The following is a 25,619-nucleotide window of genomic DNA, read 5'->3' as shown; positions in this document are numbered from 1 at the left end:
GGTTCTGTTATTTCGCCTGAAGGCATTCAGATGGATCCGCTAAGGTCCAGGCTGTCAGCGATTGGCCCGTTCCTAAGTCAACGTGGTCGAGTTGCAGCGCTTTCTCGGTTCGCTAAATTTTCTATCGGCGTTTCATTCGTAATTTACGGTCAAGTGGCGCCCCTCTCGCACAGCTCTGACTTCTGTCAAGTCTTGCCTTTATGCGTCCGGTTCCGACCAGGGAGCTTTTGATCTCCTAAGAAGCGTTTTACATCCGCCCCTATCCTTGTTACTCCTGACGTCACTAACAATTCATTGTCGAGGTTGACGCTTCAGAGGTGGGCGTGGGAAGCCATTCTGTCCACGGCTTCCATTCTGACGATAAGGTCCATCCTTGCGCTTACTTTTTCTCATCGCCTGTCGCCATCGGAACGCAACTATGATGTGGTAACCCGCGAACTGCTCCGCATCCGCTTAGCCATAGGCGAATGGCGACAGTGGTTGTGAGGGGGCGACCGTCCCTTGTCGTTTGAACTGGACCATAAGAACCTGAGTCACATCCGTTCGGCAAACGACTTAATGGCACGTTCAAGCTCGATGGGCGTTGTTTTTCGCTCAGTTTCGAGTTCGTGATTTCCTTAATGCCCGGGAAATAAAGAACACCCAAGCCTGATGCCTTATCTCGTCTCTTTATTCTTCTGTGGCTTCTCTACCGACCCCGAGAGGATTCTCCCTGAAGGGGCGTGTTGTCGGGTTGACTGTCTGGGGAATTGAGAGACAGGTAAAGCAAGCACTCACCCACACTGCGCGCGCGCGCTTGTCCTAGTAACCTTCTGTTCGTTACTGTCTCTACCGTCTGGCTGTTCTTCAGTGGGCTCACTCTGGCCAGTTAGCTGCCACCCCGGCGTTCGGGGTACGCTTGCTTCTATTCGCCAGCGTTTTGGTTGCCTACTCAGGAGCGTGACACGCGCCGTTTCGTGGCTGCTTGTTCGGACTGCGCGCAGACTAAGTCAGGTCAACTCTCCTCCTGCCGTCGTCTCAGACCGCTTCCCATTCCTTCTCGACCATGGTCTCACATCGCCTTAGACTTTATTACCGGTCTGCCTTCGTCTGCGGGAAGACTGTGATTCTTACGGTTATCGATAGGTTCTCTAAGGCGGCACATTTCATTCCCCTCGCTAAGCTTCCTTCCGCTAAGGAGACGGCACAGATCATCATTGAGAATGTGTTCAGAATTCATGGCCTCCCGTTAGACGCCGTTTCAGACAAGAGTCCGCAATTCACGTCACAGTTTTGGAGGGAGTTCTGTCGTTTGATCGGTGCTTCCGTCAGTCTCTCTTCCGGGTTTCATCCCCAATCTAACGGTCAAGCAGAAGGCCAATCAGTCGATTGGTCGCACATTACGCAGCCTTTCGTTTCGAAAACCCTGCGTCTTGGGCAGAACAGCTCCCCTGGGCTGAGTACGCTCATAACTCGCTTCCTTCGTCTGCTACTGGGCTATCTCCGTTCAGAGTAGTCTTGGGTACCAGCCTCCTCTGTTCTCGTCCCAGCTCGCGAGTCCAGCGTTCCTCCGCTCAGGCTTTTGTCCAACGTTGTGAGCGCACCTGGAGGAGGGTCAGGTCTGCACTTTGCCGTTACAGGCGCAGACTGTGAGAGCCGCCAATAAACGTAGGATAAGGAGTCCTAGGTATTGTCGCGGTCAGAGAGTGTGGCTTTCCACTCGCAACCTCCCCCTTACGACAGCTTCTCGCAAGTTGACTCCGCGGTTCATTGGTCCGTTCCGTGCCTCTCAGGTCGTCAATCCTGTCGCTGTGCGACTGCTTCTTCCGCGACATCTTCGTCGCGTCCACCCTGTCTTCCATGTCTCCTGTGTCAAGCCTTTTCTTCGCGCCCCCGTTCGTCTTCCCTCCCCCCCCCCGTCTTGTCGAGGGCGCACCTATTTACAAGGTACGGAAGATCATGGATATGCGTTCTCGGGGCGTGGTCACCAGTACTTAGTGGATTGGGAGGGTTACGGTCCTGAGGAGAGGAGTTGGTTCCATCTCGGACGTGCTGGACCGTTCGTTGATTGATGATTTCCTCCGTTGCCGCCAGGGTTCCTCCTCGAGTGCGCCAGGAGGCGCTCGGTGAGTGGGGGTACTGTCATGTTTTGTCATTTATTTTCATGTCTTGTCCCTGTGCTTCCCTCTGCTGGTCTTATTAGGTTCTTTCCCTCTTTCTCTCTCTCTCTCCTCCTCCCTCTCTCCCTCTCCCCGCTCTCTCTCTCTATCGTTCCGTTCCTGCTCCCAGCTGTTTCTCATTCTCCTAACGACCTCATTTACTCTTTCACACCTGTCCCCTATTTTTGCCCTCTGATTAGAGTCCCTATTTCACCCTCTGTTTTCCGCTCCTGTCCTTGTCGGATTCTTGTTTGATGTTTGCTGTCCTGTGTCCTTGTTCCGCCCTGTCGTGTTTTTGCCTGGAATAAAGACTCTGTTTCTTTAAGTCGCTTTTGGGTCCGCATTAATCAGCATAACATGTGGTAGTCCAGTCCATCCTCTCCTATCTATTCATTCTCCCTTCCCCACCACCTCACTCCCCATCCTGTCCATCCTCTCCTATCTATTCATTCTCCCTTCCCCACCACCTCACTCCCCATCCTCTCCATCCTCTCCTATCTGGATCCTATCAACTGATCACATCAAGGCAGTGTAAATATAGAAATCAGTCTAACATATTGCATTGTATCTCTGACCATGTCAGATACAATTCCTTTGTGAATAAAGCTTGTATTGTTGGTCGAAGAGAAATCAACATGTTTTTGTTATGTGGAGGCCATGTTTAGTTAACATACACAAACAATTGTTCAGAGGGCCATGGTTAAAACATGTTTTCATGGTAGAGTGGAGGAGACATTGTTTGGCTGGCAGTCTAGTCTGTGTGGGGACAAAACTGTCTGCTGGAAGAACTGCAGTGCTGTTTTCAAGGTTAGAACTCTTTAAATGTTTCTTTCAGAGGGTTTTCCCCTTTGTGAAATGCACTGAACATGCTTTCTTAAGTAGGGTGAGTCAACCAAGTTCGGAGTCCTTAGCCTTAAAAGTTTATGCAGTTGGTTTGAGGATGAAATCGCTAAGTTTTGTGTCTCAAGACTCATATCTAATTCATATTCCAGAACTGATCAAGATGGAGCAAGCCAAGGGATTGAAGAGGGYAGACGTACGCCCCGTCATTGCAATGTCACTCATAATGAAGACGTCTCGGTGTCGTTCCTTTGTGAGGCCAGACTAGATGACTTTCATCTTTGAGGAGTTTGAGGTGAAACAATAAAGAGTGCATCAGGATAAATGAGTTCTGAAGGCGTGAAGGAGCTAGGCTCTCTGTTCTGTTCTATCTCACTGTGCTTGTGACTGCGGGTGCTCTACATTTCCCTGTAACTGCGTTGATTATTTTCCTCAGTTAGGCGTTTCAGGTGTGTAAGCCCAGGGGTTGCCAGAGTTGTGTTTTTCATTTATTAATTTATGAACCTAAGCTGCCTTGGGCCATGCAATGTGAAACATGGGCCATTCCCAGGTGCTCAACAGTGCACATGAGGTATTGATTGTCTCCCTTTGCAGCACTTACCCAGGTTCAACTTAGTCTCCAACTAAGAGTGCTTAATTATCTTAAATGACTAAGACAGAAGAGAGTCATGCAGGAATGAGCCACATTAGGAAGAAAAGAGTTGAAACACCTCAGCATGTGGATGTCTCTCTCAAAAGTAATGTTATAATTACAATGTTATAAACTACTGTAAAAAAAAAGTACCGCTACACTACATTTAGTGACCTAATTCTTTTTAGAATAAAACATCTGACTATTAAGCCAAGGATGGATACAGCACATATGACATACAGTATGTAGTAAAACTAAACATATGTGTTGATGAAAGTAAATAACATACTATGAACATGTCCTTACCGTCGACACAAGAGGGTTTGTTGCGTGTYGTCCCGGCCACTTTCCCMGGTAGACAGGAGCACTTGACGGTCTGGGAGCGCTCCTCGATACGGTTCTTATTACAGCACCGGTGGGCTGCGATCACCTCACACGTACCTCCTTCTGAGGACACACAGGCAGAGGGACAAACTGGTTAGCCTACCACAGGGGAGCTGAGGAGTTTGATTGTGTCAAGTATACTCCCTCTCTGGCCTCTAGGTCACCAGACTGCTGATTATTACGCACACTTGTCACCATTGTCACGCGCACCAGCGCTTATTGTGACTCACCTGGACTCCATCACCTCCTTGATTACCTGCCCTATTTATGTCACTCCCTTTGGTACCTTCCCCAGGTGTTATTGTATCTGTTTCATGTCGGTGTGCTGTTCGTGTTTCTTGTTTTGTTTATGTTGGTTTATTTATTAAATGTATTCACTCCCTGAACTTACTTCCCGACTCTCAGCGTACATGGTTACAGATTGGATAATTACCGTGGAGCATACAGTATACTAGAACGTCAAGAGTAGGATTCATGTTGGATTATAAATTGGTATATGTGGAGGGTAGAAAATGGTATGCTAGAAATAAAATAAATCACTGCTGTGAATAACATTTTTCAATACATTATCTACAGCGGACTATAAAAAAAGACATTGTACTAAATGAGACCACTGTGCTTCTTTTAATTTGCTTCTACTGTATGGTTACAAATATTATCTTAAAAAATGATGAGGTTAAAAACACGTTGTTTTTAACAACCTGAACTTAAATCATGAGTTCATATCATCATATACTGCATGCACATGTTAAAAACCCTGCTGAAAAATAAATAAAATTCACATCATTATAAATGTAAGGCACACAACATGTAATTACTATGTTATCCTTTTCAACACAGCATGCGTTGCAAGTTGCCCCTAGAGGCATTTAGATGATTCTAATTTGACTCTCAGAGTGTTCCTCACTCCATACAAATCACTCCCTGATGATGAGGAAATKATGCTCTGCTCTCACATTAATGTGCCTGTCTTTGCATCCCTGAGATCCTGCATACGATACTCATATGTTCCAGTAGGTGAGAAATCCTCCTGGGGTTCTGGAATGAAGGCCTGGAGATACAGAGCAATTACGCTCCTCTCATTATGACTACACACATCAGTTCTTAACCAGGCCGACTGGGTTACACCAGCCTCCATTCACTCCACTCACAATGGCTCTCCTGCAGAGGTGATATCATTCACAACAACTGCAGCACAATGGACCTTGTTCTGACAAAAGACAGTGTCAGAAAAATTCAGAGAGAGAAGAGGAGAAACCCGCCAATGCCACTGGTGGGTCCAARTAACAATAGGGATCGCCCTGGGGAGTGAGGGGCTGATGGGGCCTAGGGACGTCCCTCCTTGTCTAAAGAGAGAGAGAGGACTGCAGAGGGATAGGGGGATGGAGACAGAGGGAGAGGGCAGGGGCCTGACAGAGCCCGCGACTGGGTCAGTGAGTAATGACGGAGACACTGGGAGTGCCCCTTTCACACAATTATAAAGTGGCTGGCTAATGCAGCCAGAGGAGATGCAGGAGAGGGGCCCTAAATCACTGTGTGGCCCTCTCCTCATGCCCCGGGAAAAACTCTTTATCTTCCTGCGACAGCCATGGCCACAGACACCACCGTCCAACAGTTAAACTGGAGCTCATCCGAGGACACAGAGGAGAGGAGAGAAGGATAATTGGAGAAAGAGTAGTGGTAAACAGGAGCCAAAGAACACTTCCTCTTTTGTAACAGTGTGTTTTCTTTATGGTGGCTTTGCATTTTAAACATGGTGGTAAAACATTTTTTTTTTTTATTGAAGGCAGGCTCTGTAAATGTCTGAAGTGGCTGGATCCTGAAAAAAAGATCTGAGCTGAGCTCTCACTGGGATGGACAGGTTTGGTAACACTTTCCTGCTCACATGTTCATCAAGGGCTGCCATGCCCAGACCACAGGCAGTGGGGACTGGGATTAAAAGGAGAACATTTGCAGTCATGTTGGCCGCCGCTGTCCTGCAGTATTAATGTCACTCTCCACAAGCTTAGGTGTTGATATATCGGGCCATGAGGCAGAACACAAACCATAGAAGTGAGGAAGTAATCCCTTGAGTGCGCTATATTTAAACCGCAAAACCCACAATATGCTGGACTAGTTGAATATTTTACTGGTAGTTTCCTGCCTGGAGACATGCTTTCAAGTCTGTGGTAGAGGCAGAACTCACAAAATGTCCACTTTCAAGTCATGTCTACCTAGAGAATATTTATCTAACCCCCTGGCCTTTTATCGGTTGGTCTAAAACCACAATGATTCCATCAGACTCCTTAATGCTGAAAATGCATTGCCATGAGGAATCAGCTGTTTTGTCCATAAGAAATATAAAGCCCTCTGATGACCATGTATGAACAGCATTTCAAAGGATATTCAAAGACTATGGTATCTTCCAACCTCTTTATCTGACCCCCATATGGGATACTTGATGAAAACATAGCACTTGTGTGTTTGTGTGTATGAGTTTGTCTGTGTGCATGCTTGCGTGTGTGTGTATGTGTGTGTTATTTAGTTCCAGACCCTGGGGTCAGGTAAGCAGCTCTTTGTCCAGCCATCAGCCAGGTGGACATTAGAGCAGTTTACTCAGTACCATCTGTGCAGACAGAGAATGAGAGCCGTACAATGGGACTGCTCTGACACCATGGGGCCAGAGGAGAGAGATACTAAGAGGACAAATGGCCACTTGGATAGTACATTATGCTGTCCACATAAACCTAAGCTAATTTGGACCATGTCAGCACGGGGCAAATACTTGTCTATTACCCTGTTTGTGTGTACATGCATGCCTGTGCATGCCTGTGTGTGCACCTGGCCTATGTGTGTGTGTGTGTATTTGTCTCTCTGTGTATGTGAATGTAAACAAGGTGAACTGTACATATACACTGAGTGTACAAAACATGAAGAACACCTACTCTTTCCATGACATAGACTGAGCAGGTGAATCCAGGTGAAAGCTATGATCCTTATTTGATGTCACTTGTTAAAGATGCACTATGCAGAAATTGCTACAACATTTCTTGGTTGCAAAAATTCTAATAGTTAACCTAATTTTAGTTTATGTGACAAAACAAGCAAGGGTRGTGCAGAGAATCATTGTTCTATCTAAACTGCTGTGAAATATATTTTCCATAATGAAATATATTGTTTTCAGCTGTTTGAAGCTGGTGTACAAAAACTAAAGTAAAAGATGAAAAAACGGGAAGCAGAAAAATATTGCACATACAGTAGAACAGATATACTGCTTCATAGACTTGCTTTCAATGAGAATGACAGATCTTTAACACACTTTTCTATGTGAATTTGGTCGKGTCGCCCCAAAAAGTTACATATTTCAGCTTTAAATCCACTTCAATCATGTAGATGAAGGGGAGGAGACAGGTTAAAGAAGGATTTTTAAGYCTTGRGACAATTGAGACATGGATTGTGTATGTATGCCATTCAGAGGGTGAATGGGCAATATTTAAGTGAACGAGGATGGTAGTAGGTGCCAGGCACACCGGTTTGTGTCAAGAACTGCAACACTCCTGGGTTTTTTACGCTCAACAATTTCCCGTGTGTATCAAGAATGTTCAATAACCCAAAGGACATCCAGACAACCTGACACAACTGTGGGAATTATTGGCGTTAACATGGGCCAGCATCCCTGTGGAACGCTTTTGACACCTTGTAGAGTCCAYGCCCCAATGAATTGAGGCTGTTCTGAGAGCAAAAGGGGGTGCAACTCAATATTAAGAGATGTTCTTAATGTTTTGTACACTCAGTGTACATGTGCGTGTGTGTTTGATGGATGGACCGTTTACAGGCTGTCACACCAGCTAAAAGGGTTAATTCAAACAGGTCAAATGGAGTAGGTGGTTCTGCTCTCTACCCTTTGGGTAGATGAGGTGAWGGGCATCGACTGGTCATTTTTCTCCTCGGAGCCCACAGTGACTTCAGTCATTAGACAACGCCATTAAGTGATTATGTTTAAGGAAATCGATGCTTCATTGTTTTCATCTTAGCCCAACAGCCAATTAAAACCCAACTAATGAGAGAGCGCTTCAATATGAAGAGATAGAAGGGGTGAGAAATGGAAGCTTACAGGTCAGAGCCATTATTCACAATAATGAATTAACCGCTCACCATTAAAAAGCACAGAGAAACAAGTTTGAAAGGTATAGTACGGTATGATTGGAAAGTCTTTGCGCTCATGTACTGTATATTGTGCACTCCCGCACATACATTCCAGTATGGCTCTCCAATGACAACATCAGGCAAAGGGAACATTTGCAAGAGAGTAAAGGAGCCTTGTGTTTTAGACAGGGAGGTTTCCGGCTACTCACTCCCCTCTCACTAAATCTGGCCAGTTCAGACAACGAGACAATAGCAGTGTTTGTGTCTATGTCAGTACAGAGATAACTGCCTCTAATCTATGCAGAGTGTGCCTCTCTCTCTCTCACACTCACTCCAAGAGTGGCCATTAAGCCGGTATGTATTGCTGAAACAACAAACTCCACAAATTGAGAAGTTCAGTCTAAATCACTCATTGACGACCTCTCAACCCACAACATCTTAATCACAATGCACTCAAGAGAAGATGTGTTCTTTCCATTTTCTTTCATGTTTGAGGGGGTCTTTTGTTTTGGCTTCCTTCGTTCTACCTCTTCTCTGATGTGGGGTTTTAATCACTAACTGACAGCACAAAGTTTTGTTTAAATGGGCAGAAAGAGTGTGGTTCTAATGATTTTATCTTTCAATAAGTAGGTAAGGGGAAAACACACAAAATAAAGAACTAAACATAATTTGTGGCTTTCATTTATGGAACTAAGTGTGAGCTGTGTTCATTTGCAGTTTGTTTGAAGGTGGTGATGGAAATCAAATTGAGTTTTTCATCCCCTCACCCTTAGAGCTTATCGACTATGAACCTTAAAACAATATTTTCTTAATCTGTTTTCTGTTAAAAACATATCTATTAAAGTACCACCAGTGTTCCATTATATACAGCATTGAATTGGATTGTTTTCAGTCACACTGGAATATGGTGGAGTAAGGTCATGCATTATGGAACAGACCCTTCTTTTCAGACAATGTATTTACGCTTGAATGGCACACATACTGTAGGTGCAGTACATTCATTGTGAAGTGCTTTGATTGATAACAAATAAGTCTGACATCAAAACAGCCCTATTCTGTTTGGCCGAGTCTGTCTTTAGCATCAGTTAGCTGGGTCTTTACCGGGTGGACTGGCAATCAGCTAGCATCAGAAATTAAGAAAGAAAATGGGAGATATTAATGACTCGTTTGAGGAGGCAGAGGCATCAAAGTGGATGAGGCCCAGCTGTCCCTGTGCATGTATCTTTAATGGTGCTCCTCGTCATTATCAGCCAGGCACAGGGATTTAGCTCATTACTTAAACATCAAGGAGGAACTCCAGGAACACTCCCCTGATTACTTAAGATAATGTTTAAATGCACTACAAAGCAACATCATATGGACTCCAAATGAGATTAAATCTACCCCCGCCAGAAAAACTGTTTTCGTGTCGTTCCCTCTGACTTCAATTAATGCTCTCCATATTTCATCTGCTCAAATGCACCCTCTGAGTCAGAACTGTGTGAAATTACACAGCCCCATGACTAGCACTGGAGGCTTTGGAGTCTTTCAGACCAAAGACCCCACGTCCATCCAGGCAATGCAAGTTTAAACAGGCAGCAGGGCTTCTGCGTGTGGATTGACGGAATCCCCTCAATGGGGTTGATATGAGCCGGCTGCTGTATTTTGATGGTAGCCTTTGGTGCCCCCGCCTCGGCCCCAGTAGCTTGTGGGTTCACACACACCATGACAAGGTCATCTCCCAGGGAAGTGTGCTGCCTAGGTTGTCGAGGTTCATACCACCTCGCTGCCACTAACACTCTCTGACTCACACCTCCCGGTGAAGAAAAGGAATGTGTGAAGGAACAAAAGGAGGGAGTGTGTGTGTGTGTGTGTGTGTGTGTGTGTGTGTGTGTGTGTGTGTGTGTGTGTTGTGTGTTGTGTGTGTGTGTGTGTGTGTGTGTGTGTGTGGTGTGTGTGTTTGTGGTGTGTGTGTGTGTGTGTGTGTGTGTGTGTGTGAAGTGTGTGTAAGTGTGTGTGTGTGTAAGTAGCACGTGTTTGGGAGGGAGGGCATATTTCTGTAAAAGCATAAGGAATTGGCTACATCTTGGCTCGACACCCAGGTTCACACTCAAAATAATCCAAAGCAACACCAGAGCGCCCCGAGCCCTGTGAGTGAATCATCCGCTAGGACTTGATCCCTAGCCAGACAGAGACGGCCCTGCTACAGCATTGTGTTCACAGGGCTGACGCCAGCCAACATGGTTAGATAACAAAGGCAACCCTGAGGAGGTGGGCACTGAGACGCGGTCAAGCCAATTGTCGCTAAATATATCTAAGTTCTCTGGACGGCACACAGCAAAATCAATGGTGTACATTTAACTTAAATGTACACTATTTTCAGTGAACATACGTGTCCCACTGAACTGGTGTTAAAATAACACTTTTAAAAGTGTTAAAGATTTAACACTTTAGTTTTCCCCATTCAACTCTTAAAGTGTTCAAATGAACTTGATTGTGGTGTTTGCATAGCTCTACTATAGAGTGATAGGCAACATCTACGGTGTAATACATAACACTTGATTTAGAGTAAACTGGCCTCACTTTGCTTTGTGCTGACGCTGTTACACTTTCTCAGTGTACACCTGTAGTGTTACAGTAAATACTTTTCTCAGTGTAAGAAATGAACACCTGTAGTATTACACTAAATCATTTTGAGCTGTTGTTTTAACACTATGCTGTAAAGCCTATTTTGCACATTTCATAGAGTGCTTTTTCTTTTAATGTAAATTGTAGAGTTACCACCCATGACTGTATTTGTTAGTGACATGATTATTTAATTTGTTCCTTTTAGAGGCCTGTGGTTTTCAGCAAATGATTACCTAGGTGAGTGATATCATTAAAATTAAACTCTGTGACAATACAATTGATACAGTGCCTTCAGAAAGTATTCACACCCCTTGACTTATTTCACAGTTTGTTGTGTTACAGCCTGAATTCAAAATTGCTTAAATATTTTTCTCACACCCATCTACACACAATACCCCATAAAAACAAAGTGAAAACATGTTTTAAAAATTGTCTGCCAATTGAGTGAAAATTAAATCCAGAAATATCCAATTTACGTAAGTGTTCACACCCCTGTGTCAATACATGTTCGAATCACCTTTGGCAGTGATTATAGCTGTGAGTATTTCTGGGTATGTCTCTAAGAGCTTTGCACACCTGGATTGTACAATATTTGCACATTATTCATTTTTACATTCTTCAAGCTCTGTCAAGTTGGATCATTGCTAGACAGCCATTTTCAAGTCTTGCCATAGATTTTCAAGACGATTTAAGTAAAAACTTTAACTTGGCCAGTTAGGAACATTCCACATTGTCTTGGTGAGAAACTCCACTGTATATTTGGCGTTGTGATTTAGGTTATTTTCCTGCTGAAAGGTGAATTTGTCTCGCAGTGTCTGTTGGAAAGCAGACTGAACCAGGTTTAACTCTAGGATTTTGCCTGTGCTTAGCTCTATTCCGTTTCTTTTTATCCTAAAAAACTCCCTAGTCCTTGCTGATGACAATCATACCCATAACATGATGCAGTCACCACCATGCTTGAAAATATGAAGAGTGGTACTCTGATGTTTTGTGTTGGATTTTCCCCAAACATAACACTTTGTATTCAGGACATAAAGTACATTTATTTGCCAATTTTGTTGATGTTTTACTTTATTGCCTTATTGTGAACAGGATGCATGTTTTGGAATATTTTGGAGTAACTACAATGTTGTTGATCCATCCTCAGTTTTCTCCTATCACAGCCATTCAACTTTGGAAATGTTTTAAAGTCACCATTGGCCTCATGGTAAAATATCGGAGCGTTTTCCTTCCTCTCTGACAAGTGAGTTAGGAAGAACGTCTGTATCTCTGTAGTGACTGGGTGTATTGATACACCATCCAACGTGAAATTCATATCTTCACCATGCTCAAAGGGATATTCAATGTCTGCTTTTTTTACCCATATACCAATAGGTGCCCTTCTTTGCGAGGCATTGGAAAGCCTTCCTGGTCTTTGTGGTTGAATCTGTGTTTGAAATTCACTGCTCGACTGAAGGACCTTACAGATAATTGTATGTGTTGGGTATAGAGATGAGGTAGTCATTCAAAAAACATGTTACACACTATTATTCCACAAGGAGTACGTCCATGCATTGTATTATGTGACTTGTTAAGCACATTTTTACTCCTGAACTTATTTCAGCTTGTGTGCCATAACAAAGTGTTTGAATACTTATTGACTCAAGACAATTCAGCTTTTCATTTTTTATAATTAAAAAAAAACATAATTTCGCTTTGACATTATGGGGTATTGTGTGTAGGTCAGTGACACAAACTCTCAATGTAATATTTTTTTTAAAATTCAGGCTGTAACACAACAAAGTGTGGGAAAGTCAAGGGGTGTGAATACTTTCTGAAGGCACTGTTTAGCATAGGACCTTACTTTGATAGCCTAGTTTTACCCTAATAATGGTGTTAGGAAACTCCTGGTTTACAGGCTGCATCATGTCTGCAAGTGACATTATGCTGGCTTGAAAAGTGATGTGTAATTCCTATTGGAATCCAGCCAAAGTTAGGATAACCAACTATTTGAATTTTTATTCACCCTTCAACCTGCATTAAGAATGACTGTCAGAGTTAGGAAAGTTGATAAAAAGACTACCTAAATCATTTAAACTGGAACAACCATTTCATTAACGGGTGCAATACATCTAACTAACTGATTGGATTAGTTTAGAAAAATGTATGTTATTCATCTTTGTTTTGCATAAGATTCATTAATCAATCAATGTACATGCAAAACCACAAATATTAAAAACAATCCTAAAAAATATACTTGCATTATATAACATGCTGGGAAATATGATAATGATGGGTGTGGTTTTGATGGGACTCTTTTACTCTCCAAAGTATAAAACAATAACTCTGGTTATATATTATCAACTCCTTAATCAACCTCCTTAATGTAACTCCTTAATCAACACTAGAAATGTTACACTGAAAAATCAACACTGGCTAATTTGATGTGCAGCCAACTTGGTTGTTTTCAAGATCTCAGAGGAGGCCCAGAAAATGTATGTATTGTGTACAGTGTCAACTAAGTTAATATAATGTTAAATCATCTATGCTGAATTTAGATTGAAGACTGTTGAGTTTGACCATCGGCATACCTTTGCTGGTCACATGTAGATGAGTTTACCCCTGGTCGTTTATCAGTGAACCATCTCCGGCCCAGATAAACAAGTGGACACTGTGGAGCACCAGCAAAGTACATCCAGCTAGCAGTGCCTGTAGCTAACAGGCTGATGCTGACTGTGAGCTGAGAGCAGGGAACTCGACCGTGCTCCTGCTCAGAGCTCAGACAGACAGACAGGTAGAGAGAAACCACTGACCTAGTCACATGAATCAATTGTGTTTTTTCCTCAACTAGTACAGCTTATCTACTTTGTCATCTACACACCCACTGAATTGTAAGCATCATCGCAGAGACACACTCTGACTCACATCTATCATCCTGGTAACCAGTTGCTGGAAAGAGAATGTGTATGTGTGTATCTTCAACTGAAACAATGCCTTTAAATAATTGGTACCCTCTTCCTGGTGCATTCCGTGCCCCACAGTGGTTAGTATGTGATAAGTTATAAAAACAAAACACTAAAACACAGTACTACTGGTAAACTGGCAGTTATGATATCTCTAACTAGTCATTCTATTGAAGTGAATGGGAGGTGGGAGGTGTGTCTGCATGGCCTCAGCCCAGGTCGGTTCTTAATCACCTGTATGGAGTACCACACCAGGGCCATATTACTCAGATGCCCACATCTTTATGGTTATTAAAGTTAACAACTGCTGCGTGCCTCATTTACCCACACTCTATCAATACCAGTTCAGCACCATGAAATTACCCCGGTCCAGAGGGTGCACTGTGACAAACCTGATTAAGATATGGTCTGTAATGCTCGGGTGTAAAATGCTCCATGTCCAGGAGTGAGTTGGCTGAAAAACGTTATTCTCAAGATCTAATGGGTGGTGCATAGGTGCTAGGGGTTGTTGATGTCCATAATAGCTTCTATGTCAATTCTAACTTTTATGTGTATTAGGAAACGAATAGCAAGTGTCTGAAAACACACTTCGCGGCAACTACAGTTGAAGTCGGAAGTTTACATACACCTTAGCCAAATACATTTAAACTCAGTTTTTAGCAATTCCTGACATTTAATCCTAGTAAAAGTTCCCTGTCTTAGGTCAGTTAGGATCACCACTTTATTTTAAGAATGTGAAATGTCAGAATAATAGTAGAGAATTATTTATTTCAGCTTTTATTTCTTTCATCACATTTCCAGTGGGTCAGAAGTTTACATACACTCAATTAGTATTTGGTAGCATTGCCTTTAAAGCTTTCCACAAGCTTCCCACAATAAGTTGGGTGAATTTTGGCCCATTCCTCCTGACAGAGCTGGTGGAACTGAGTCAGGTTTGTAGGCCTCCTTGCTCGTACACGCTTTGTCAGTTCTGCCCACAAATGTTCTATAGGATTAGGTTCAGGGCTTTGTGATGGCCACTCCAATACCTTGACATTGTTGTCCTTAAGCCATTTTACCACAACTTTGGAAGTATGCTTGGGGTCATTGTCCATTTGAAAGACCCATTTGTGACCAAGATTTAACTTCCTGACTGATGTCTTGAGATGTTGCTTCAATGTATCCACATCATTTTCCTGCCTCATGATGCCCTCTATTTTGTGACGTGCACCAGTCCCTCTTGCAGCAAAGCACCCCCACAACATGATGCTGCCACCCCCGTGCTTCACGGTTGGGATGGTGTTCTTTGGCTTGCAAGCCTCCCCCTTTTTCCTCCTTGCTGAGCGGCCATTCAGGTTATGTCGATATAGGATTCGTTTTTACTGTGGATATAGATACTTTTCTGCCTGTTTCCTCCAGCATCTTCGCAAGGTCCTTTGCTGTTGTTCTGGGATTGATTTTCACTTTTTGCACCAAAGTACGTTCATCTCTAGGAGACAGAACGCTTCTCCTTCCTGAGCGGTATGACGGCTGCGTGGTCCCATGGTGTTTATACTTGCGTACATTTGTTTGTACACATGAACGTGGTACCTTCAGGCATTTGGAAATTGCTCCCAAGGATGAACCAGACTTGCGGAGCTCTACAATTTTTTTGAGGTCTTGGCTGATTTCTTTTGATTTTCCCATGATGTCAAGCAAAGAGGCACTGAGTTTGAAGGTAGGCCTTGAAATACATCCACAGGCACACCTCCAATTGACTCAAATTATGTCAATTAGCTTATCAGAAGCTTCTAAAGCCATGACATTTTCTGGAATTGTCCAAGCTGTTTCAAGGCACAGTCAACTTAGTGTATGTAAACTTCTGACCAACTGGAATTGTGATACAGTGAATTATAAGTGAAATAATCTGTCTGTAAACAATTGTTGGAAAAATGACTTGTGTCATGCACAAAGTAGATGTCCTAACTGACTTGCCAAGTGTATGTAAACTTCTGACTTCACTGGAAATGACTATGCCTGAACTTTAAAAGTTACCAGAACCTTCTCTAAAAAAAGAATCAGAGAAAGTAAGTGATTGCTGTAAATATACGCAGGATGTAACCTAGTTCTCTGTTTTTAAGGTACAAGGACACACACATGTTACTCTGTTGAATATCATGTCAAATAAGTGGCAGACACTTTCTTATGTTGGGCTCACGGACTTTAAAAGTATATTTCTAAAATAAAAGAGGAAGGGAGGGCTCTTGTTCTTTCTCTTAGATATCCTCAGTGTACCATTTCCTTCACAGTATAGGCACACATTTGACCTCGGTGAATGTCCATAATGATGCAGGTCACTGAGTTTTTTAAATGAGGACAGAATGGTGACTGAATCGTCCATTCAAAATCATGAAACTACCTTTCTGAAAGTAATGATAGGACAGTCTTTGTGAAATGGTATTCCTTTGAAGAAAACAATTGGTTCTGGTGAGCCAGGAGAAATGGGCTGATCAGAGGACGAGGGATTAGGGTTGCAAAGTGAGGATATATTACTGGAAACTTTCGAAGTTTACCAGTAAACTACCAGCATTTTGGAATCATTCAAAGATTTTATGTAGTGGCCCTTTTGGGTACTTCAGATTTGTACAGGCGTCTGTAATTATCTCTGGGCCTCTGTGTGGTCTTATCACATGTAAAATATATGAAATAATAGAAACATTATCCTAAATATAAACCATCAACTTAGTGAATACCATTGGTGTTTAATATGAGGGTTTGAGCATGAAATATCTTTTATATAGTTTTTACACACTTTTATTTATTTTGCTATGTCAGTATGTATTTGTTGTCAATGTTTTGGCATCAAACTGGTGGCAGGTGTGTAAAGAAGTCAATAGTTGAAAGAGTTTCAGAGTCAATTGAAAGTAATACCATTGTTGATTAGATGCTTTTTGAATAAATGCTCTGTTGAACAATACGGCCTATCTACAGTACTAGAAACTTATGGACAATATGGACACAGATATATTCAATTAATACTTTATATGAATCCTTATAGTTAGTCAAGTATTAATTACCAAAGTTACGATAGATTGCCATAGATTTTATGTTAATTATCAAAATTACTGAAGATTCCGGTAACTTTGGTTAACTGCTGATAGCTTTGCAACCCTACAAGGGATATAGCACTGCTGGTTTGCTATAGAGAAATACACAGAACCTGGATCTCAGTAACTAAATGCAGTAACTAAAACAGCTAATGATAGATGACAAAAGCATAATATCTGAGTTAAACATCTAACCAAGGTGAGGAACACTTCAGTCGGCCACACAGACACATTACTGTACACGTGTTAATCAAAAACCACCTTTCTGTATAGGTGAGCCACACCAATGAATGCTTGATGTAGAAACATGGTGTGAGGTGGAGACATTCAGTGCTGGATCTCCCACCATGCATTGGTCAGTCTGTGTCCTCTGTAAATTACCTGATCCAGTCAATTCACTGTGCCCAGATTACATACAATGCATTAGCTAAAATGCATAATGCATCCCAAGCCACTTACCCGCTTCCAATTTTAGATGCATGCTAAAATCCCGGTGTTACATATGGAAAAAGGCTCACTCACTGCAGCATGAATAATCTACCCACTTTCTATTAAGCCAGAACATCCGAGACTGGTATTCTTTTGCATAACAGGGCCTCATTTGCAATGGAAGTCAATCAGCTTCCCATCTCTCCCTGCCACATTTACATGTTTGAATGTTTTCTTAAAGCATTAAATGCAGCTGGCTGTATTCCAGTGTCTGTCTGCTCTGCCTGACAAACTCCCCCCCTGGGTGCCCGGGCCAGAGCTGTGAAAAGGGACTCTGCTTTGTCATACATTGTGTGTAATTGGTAGGGACAGTTACGCTTGTGAACCATTTGAGCCAAAATGCTCTGGTCTGGCAAGCGTGATTGTCGTATTTCATAACACTGAGGCCACTGTGCTCTGTGGCTCCCACACTATAATATCTATTATAAGCATAGTTTGTTCATTGAAGTCACAGTTGTCGTGCTGAATGACCAAAGACCAATACAGAGTTCAAGGCTGTTTTCTCTACTCATGTTGAATGTCGCTCCTTGATACAGTATTTCTTTAAATTTTATTTCACCTTTATTTAACCAGGTAGGCTAGTTGAGAACAAGTTCTCATTTACAACTGCGACCTGGCCAAGATAAAGCAAAGCAGTGCGACACAAACAACAACACAGAGTTACACATGGAATAAACAAACATACAATCAATAACACAATAGAAAAAGACTATATACAGTGTGTGCAAATGAGGTAGGATAAGGGAGAAAAGGCAATAAATAGGCCATAGTGGCAAAATAGTTACAATATAGCAATTAAACACTGGAGTGATAGATGTGCAGAAGATGAGTGTGCAAGTAGAGATACTGGGATGCAAAGGAGCAAAATAAATAAAATAAATAACAGTATGGGGATGAGGTAGTTGGATGGGCTATTTACAGATGGGCTATGCACAGGTGCAGTGATCTGTGAGCTGCTCTGACAGCTGGTGCTTAAAGTTAGTGAGGGAGATATGAGTCTCCAGCTTCAGATATTTTTGCAGTTCGTTCCAGTCATTGGCAGCAGAGAACTGGAAGGAAAGGCGGCCAAAGGAGGAATTGGCTTTGGGGGTGACCAGTGAAATATACCTGCTGGAGCGCGTGCAACGGGTGGGTGTTGCTATGGTGACCAGTGAGCTGAGATAAGGCGGGGCTTTACCTAGCAAAGATTTATAGATGACCTGGAGCCAGTGGGTTTGGCGACAAATATGAAGCGAGGGCCAGCCAACGAGAGCATACAGGTTGCAGTGGTGGCTTGTATATGGGGCTTTGGTGGCAAAACGGATGGCACTGTGATAGACTGCATCCAAATTGCTGAGTAGAGTGATCAAAGTCAATGATCGGTAGGATGGTCAGTTTTACGAGGGTATGTATGGCAGCATGGGTGAAGGAGGCTTTGTTTGGAAATAGGAAGCCGATTCTAGATTTAATTTTGGATTGGAGATGCTTAATGTGTGTCTGGAAGGAGAGTTTACAGTGTAACCAGACACCTAGGTATTTGTAGTTGTCCACATATTCTAGGTCAGAACCGTCCAGAGTAGTGATGCTAGACCGGCGGGCAGGTGCAGGCAGAGATCGGTTGAAGAGCATGTATTTCGTTTTCCTTGCATTTAAGAGCAGTTGGAGGCCACGGAAGGAGAGTTGTATGGCATTGAAGCTCGTCTGGAGGTTAGTTAACACAGTGGCCAAAGAAGGGCCAGAAGTATACAGAATGGTGTCATCTGCGTAGAGGTGGATCAGAGAATCACCAGCAGCAAGAGCGACATCATTGATATATACAGAGAAGAGAGTCGGCCCGAGAATTGAACCCTGTGGCAACCCATAGAGTATATTGGAAAGTGCTTACCTGGAAGCTGTTTTTTCTAGTTATTGGCATAGCAGATCCCATTTTATAAGTATTTGCTAAATGATAATTGTAAAGCACAGCACTGATTCTTCTCTCAGCCAGACATTCTAATGATGATCAATCTGGGTAACATGAAAAGGGGAGAAAATCAATGGCTTAAACGACCGGTTTCAGGGTGACAATGTAGAGCCAGTCAGATGGAGTATTTAGTTCCTGACCTTGTTTTCCCTGCAAGCCAGGGGTGCCACGTATTATGTTGCATGAAAGGGTTTGTATAAAAGCTCACAGAATTGGTTGTTTTCTCTCATTATTGAACGTTTATTTTGTGTCAGGAGGGAAGAGATCACTGTTATCCAGTCATAACACAGGATCTTAATTTGAGCCAGTTTGCTATAATTATGTGGATTCAATTTCATGGACATTTTTGTAGGGGTTGATATTTTCCATAAGGGAAAATCAAGTCTAACATTTCAAAGTGGAAATTGCAAAATTCAGAAGCCTTTTTAAACCTCAAATACAATACACATTTTAAGTATCCTGCATTGCAGGAAGTTATCCTGCAACAGGGTGATCAAATTAAGATCCTATATCTGCACACATACAGTACCAGTCAAAAGTTTGGAGACACCTACTCATTCCAGGGTTTTTATTTATTTAAGCGTTCAGCATATGTGGGAACTCCTTCAAGACTGTTGGAAAATTATTCCAGGTGAAGCTAGTTGAAAGAATGCCAAGAGTGTGCAAAGCTGTCATGAAGGCAAAGGGTAGCTACTTTGAAGAATCTGAAATATAAAATATATTTATATTTGTTTAACACTTTTTGGGTTACTACATGTGTTATTTCATAGTTTTGATGTCTTCACTATTATTCTACAATGTAGAAATTAGTAAAAATAAAGAAAAACCCTTAAATGAGTAGGTGAGTGTAACGACTGTTTGATTTTTAATACAGCTGAACACTAAAACAAAAAATAACAAAGCGGAACAAACGAAACAGTTCTGTCTGGTGCAGACACACAAAACAGAAAACAACTACCCACAAAACCAACATGGAAAATGGCAACCTAAATAGGCTCCCCAATCAGAGACATTGAGAAACAGCTGTCTCTGATTGGGAACCAATTCAGGCCACCATAAACCTACAAACCCCTAGACCATCCCCATAGATAAACAAAAACCCTAGACAAGACAAAACCCCTAGACAATACAAAAACGAAACAAACCACCCTTGTCACACCCTGACCTAACCAAAAAATAAAGAAAACAAATAAGTCAGGGCGTGACAGTGAGTCCAAACTTTTGACTGGTACTGTATATAACCGTACAAATAGTTTACTTTTCCACTATACTTTTCCTACTTTTCTTCAGACTTCTACTTTAAATCTGAAATGAACATCCTAGAAGATGGTGCCATTGATCATGCAATTATTAGATAAATGGTGTAGGTGGTAGTCAGAGGGTGCAGTGAAAGGGATCTTGTTGTTAGCTCTGATATGTTGTGTGTCAGGTACTGTGTTGCCCGAATAGTGCCTTTCTACTGTGGAAGCTAAATATGCTTTGGCTAGGCCCTGGCAGATAGCTTTCTGAGAAGACCACTCAATGCAGACACGGAACAGGATGGCTTTTTGTTGAAATACAGCACAGTACACCACAATACACAATACATGAACCATGGGCTAAAGAGCCGCTGGACAATGCTAATCTATTCTGTGTCACTGAGCTCTGAAATTACTTTTTCAACATGCCTACATTTTGGGAGCGTAATAGCCATGACAAATAACAATATTATATATTATATGAGGGGAGGAAGAGAGAGAGAGGGAGAGATAGAGAGAGAGATGGAGTGGAGAGAGGGAGCGAGAGAGAGCGAGAGAGAGCGAGAGAGAGAGAGGATGATTTATTTAAGGCCTTACTCGGGTGGAAATGGGACAATATAAAACTGGAACACAATTTTCTGTCAGATTACTGTGAATGATATCAATCAAAAATATAAGCCAGTGTGTCATAATAGGCTGGCTGATAAGGTATTAAACGACAGATAACATCTTGATATGATCACACAAGGGAAGAGAGCATTAGTTTTATGCTGCAGTACTCTACAATATGTAGAATTCTCTGTCAAATTCTACAATTACAATTCAGACGAATGGTTGAGCAGAAACTTGACTCTGACAAGTTATCATTTATTTGGATCCTGCACTCTATAAGGTTCATGTCAACTTGATGATTTTTCAAGACACGTACTGAGAGGGGAATTTCTTCTTCAGAATATCCAGAGTGTTTTATGCACTTATTTCCAAGTTACATACCTCATCAGAGGTGCAGATAGCCTCTCCTGAGATTCATGTCTCATTTATAGTTCAATCTCTGAATGTTTCAACCTTTCAAAGTTGAATAATAGAAACTAATCTTCAAGTGGAAACATTAGAGTCATATTTGGATGACAAGAGTGCCCCTGTGTCAATTCATTAAACTGATAAGGATCACCTTGGATTTTATTTGATTTTCTTGCCTTATTGAAGGCTGTGGACTCTCATACAGGAGAGCAGGATAGAGAAGGGACTAATTTAAAACCACACAATCATTAGTAAGCTAGATTAAAGTAATAGTGTTCAATCCATCTGGAAAGAATCCCTTTAAATGACAAGTTGAGATGCATTCTGTCTAAGATGACCTAATCACCACCTACTGTACCACACAACAGGTTTACAGCGAGTTATAAGAGAAAATATAATAACACGTACATATAGCAGCTGTATGATATAAACTCCACTCCTCACAGTATCCAGGGTGTCTCCTATGTAGGCGTCTCACCAGAGGCACACTGCTGCTTGAGAATAGATTAAATGTGAACCAGTCTCCTCATCAGTCTCGGCAACAGACACCTATAAATATGATCTGTGCCATCAGGGTGGACTGTGAAATCATGTGGCTGCACATCAAAGTGTGACTGGGTTCGATGTTGCATACTAATGTAGAAACCATGCCTGAGCCTGTGGGGAGACAGAGTTGGAGAGAGAGAGAGTGAAGCCTCCAGTATATCTATCGCTCTTCAAAGAAAATCTCTCAAAACAACACATTGACTTGATCTGATCTACTGTTGGCATTCTCAGAATGTGCAATTGGAGAGAAATATACCCAGGCTAGTGTCCCCATCTTTTGAAACTTTGACTATGTTTTACTACTGTTTATATCACTACTAGTGCTTCCACGGCTACTAATACAATACAACATATACTACTACAACAACTATGTAATAGCTAAGTTGGAGCAATAAAGACAATACTAATACATATTCCCTACCATAACCTGTACCACCTCTACTACAATACTACAGCTGACAAAACCACTATCACTGTCCCCATTCCCGCCATCGACCGACCGCCCTCTCTTCATCATCATTTCCACTGCTATGAACTCTGTATGGTGTCATTATGCGCTCAGTCTGGGATGGGAGCTGGCAGGTTAGTTATTGTTTCTCTGCAAGCGAGCCGATCAGAGATAGAGCAGAGGAGCAGTAGAGGAGGCTACCTCTGCAGACAACATCAATAGATCTCCTCTCCTCTGCCATCCATCCTAGGTAGGTCAAAAGAGAGATCCTTTATGGCAGCTCATCCCTCACCCTGATGAAGCCGCTTGTTAGTGGGACTCGTCTCTACACCTCTAAACGTCTCTCCTGTTCCCTCTCTATTTCTCCCTATTTCTCTGTTTCTCTTGTTCCTGCAATCTCTCTCCTTCCTCTCTCTCTCTCCTTCTCTGACTCTCCATCTCCCACATGTTTCTATCTCTCTCTCGCTCTATATATTTCCCCTCTCTCACTCTCTATTCCTCCCATTTATCTCATTAAAATCCTCTCCTGCTGGAGGACGCATGCAGGAGCAAACTGACCGGCCTGAACTCTGTCTTGTATGAAGGAGCCAGACCGTACCATGGACGGCTCTCATTACTCAGAGGTCACCAGTATGCAGTGTGAGGGCGGTGTGAGGGCAATGGATGCACAGCGAACAGGATCAGCAGGGCCACAGGTGCTACTGATGATGCATCAACATGTAACTGAGACAACAGCCAAGGAGCAGATGTGAGATGTGGACCAATAAAAAGCTGCAGCAGCTAGGTCTCCATTCTATTGGCGATTGATTTTCATGCAAACATTCTAAAATCCGCATAAAGAAGATTTGGGCATTTTCCCACCAGTGGATTGTTTCCAACAAACTGACTTGTTGCAGAGAAAAATCAGTGAGTGATGATGTAAATCTACAGTTGAATGAGTTACCATCGCATTTTCAACTCTACCGATGGTTTTGTCACAAAAACTGTTGTGTTAAATAGCAAATGTGCCTACAATGGTTTTGACACGTGCACTCTAGCCAACAGCTGGCAGATAGAGTGCAAGAAGGCTGTGCTGGTAGGCTAGTCAACATAATGAGATTATTATGGAGAAGAGCGAGAATATTTTTAATTTGTCAAACGGCAGCCAAGCATCGATCATCATGTCACCAGAATCATTGGAAAGGAGCATCAAGATCATTGCGCACTTTCACCACCCTGTGAAGTTCATCATAAGCTTTTATCTGTAGCCTAATAAACTGGCTGATTTCCCGAGTCTAGTGGGAGGACCACACACCATATCATCGCCTGACTCCAAGTTACCTTCAACATGATTTATATCAATATTTGTGCATAAAGGTGGTTTCACCGCCATTTGTCGCATAATATATTTTACAGACATTAAAAGATCCCACAATATCGAACGAACAAATTATATAGGCATTTATACAATTGTACCAAAACTTCCTGTTTCCATCACAGCTGTTGTTATGTTGTTTTTTTTCAGTATAACTTTACCCGCATAAAAACTGTGAATGGAAACGTGGTTAGTGTCAGACCTGGGTTCAAATACATGTGTATTTGAGTATCTGGCGCTTATATTTTTTTGTTCTGTGTATTTGAGTATTTTCAAATACATAGCTCATAACAGGTACTTTTATTTGAGTATTTTGAATTGTTATTTGTTAGAAAACGAATTGTATTAGAGAGTATTTTCAAATACTTATTTCAAATACTATTTCCAAATAACTGGATAAAATGCATGGGAGTGTATTTGAGTCAGTGCTTTTCCTATATTTAAATAATTTCCATGTACACTAAAATATTAAACGACTTGTTTAAAAAATACATATATATATATACAGTATATATATATATATGAATACTTACTTCGAATGTACGTGAAGGTATTGAGATATTTGAAACAGTATTTGAACCCAGGTCTGCAGTGTGTAGTAGGACTGCAATACAGTTCAAGTAAATGAGCATAAGGGAAAACTAATGGAATTGTATTGGTTCACTTCCTGCTTCGAGTTGAGCAGCAGCATTGCCTGATTAATTTAATCATAGGATAATTTGTACATTAATTTCAACATTATTGCTTTTGGTTTGTCAACACCTATGTGAACTAAATGGAAGAAAATACAATAACTATAGTAATTTGCCAGCTGTGTGTGGAACACAAATTAATTTCGAGAGCTCAAGGCTCAGCAACAGATGGCTGTCTGAACTGTATCAGAGTAAATCCTAGCAGTAACCGTAACACACGTAGCTGAAAAACCACCATATTATCCCTATCTTGAGAGACAATTCAGCTTGCTGACAGTAACATCTGCTGTAAATAAATAGAGTGTCTTGGGGTAAAACATCATTCACAGAAACCACTTTATGTTACCAATGATTTTTTTCCAACACTTTCCCTGGTTGCTACTACTCTTGCTCAACTAAACAATTAATCTGTCTCATCTCAACTTTTTATGTCACTCCAACAAAATGATTTTGAGGTAAAATGATCTAAGATTTAGCCATTTTGAAAAAGTGATATAATCGTATGAAGTTATATCCTTTTTTATATAATATACAGTATATCAGTAGGGGAGCCTAAAGATAAATAAAGAACTTGTTTAGAGAGAAAAATCTGTTTTGAATAAAATTGTCAAACTTAAGGTAAGCATGTTTGGGGCAACCACTCCCCCCAACTTCATTAAGTTACACAATCAATATTAAGATATACTTTAGGATGATATGGACAGGAAGCGTAAAATGAAAAGAGGGACTACATCAAAACGTCCTCATAATGAGGATATAAATAGTGAGATGTGGAATGTCATTTTGTGTCGATATTTGATTTATTCAATTAAAATAAGATACTTAGACTAGCTTTTAATTGTCAATTACTCAAAATGTCAAAATACAACGTATAAAATAGTTTTTAACAAACTAATCTTCAGTGGGCTCTTTGCCCCACAGAGGTGGCAGTTTTGGGGAAAAACATCCCCTTTCTAAAGTTTCTATTATTATCAGAGTACCAAAAAACTACTCATTCTGCCCATTTATTTCGCTTTAAAATGTGTTTGCCTAAGGATAGCCAGTATGCACATATCTAAATCTTACCAAATATAGCTTTTTTTTTGTGTCAGGGGGCATTTCCCCCATCATAGCCTACTCTAATTTATACAGCCTGTACAATGACTATTATTGGAATGA

At 41.7% G+C, this 25,619-nt stretch overlaps 1 protein-coding gene across 3 annotated transcripts in view; it reads right to left on the bottom strand.

Annotated features, from left to right (window-relative positions):
* LOC111968520 (chemokine-like protein TAFA-1) overlaps positions 1 to 25,619 on the bottom strand; it is a 280,927-nt gene that overhangs the window by 39,522 nt on the left and 215,786 nt on the right. For all 3 annotated transcript variants that reach the window (XR_011480455.1, XR_011480454.1, XM_023994176.2), the window contains exon 3: positions 3,916 to 4,056. Coding sequence is in view for 1 of the 3 variants with exons in the window: in XM_023994176.2 (XP_023849944.1) it covers positions 3,916 to 4,056 (141 nt within the window). In the remaining 2 variants the exon portion in view is untranslated. The remainder of the gene's footprint in view (positions 1 to 3,915; positions 4,057 to 25,619) is intronic.

Source organism: Salvelinus sp. IW2-2015, linkage group LG1, assembly GCF_002910315.2.
Source record: "Salvelinus sp. IW2-2015 linkage group LG1, ASM291031v2, whole genome shotgun sequence".
In the NCBI taxonomy this organism is placed as follows: Eukaryota; Metazoa; Chordata; class Actinopteri; order Salmoniformes; family Salmonidae; genus Salvelinus; species Salvelinus sp. IW2-2015.
This window is presented reverse-complemented; position numbering and strand designations above follow the sequence as displayed.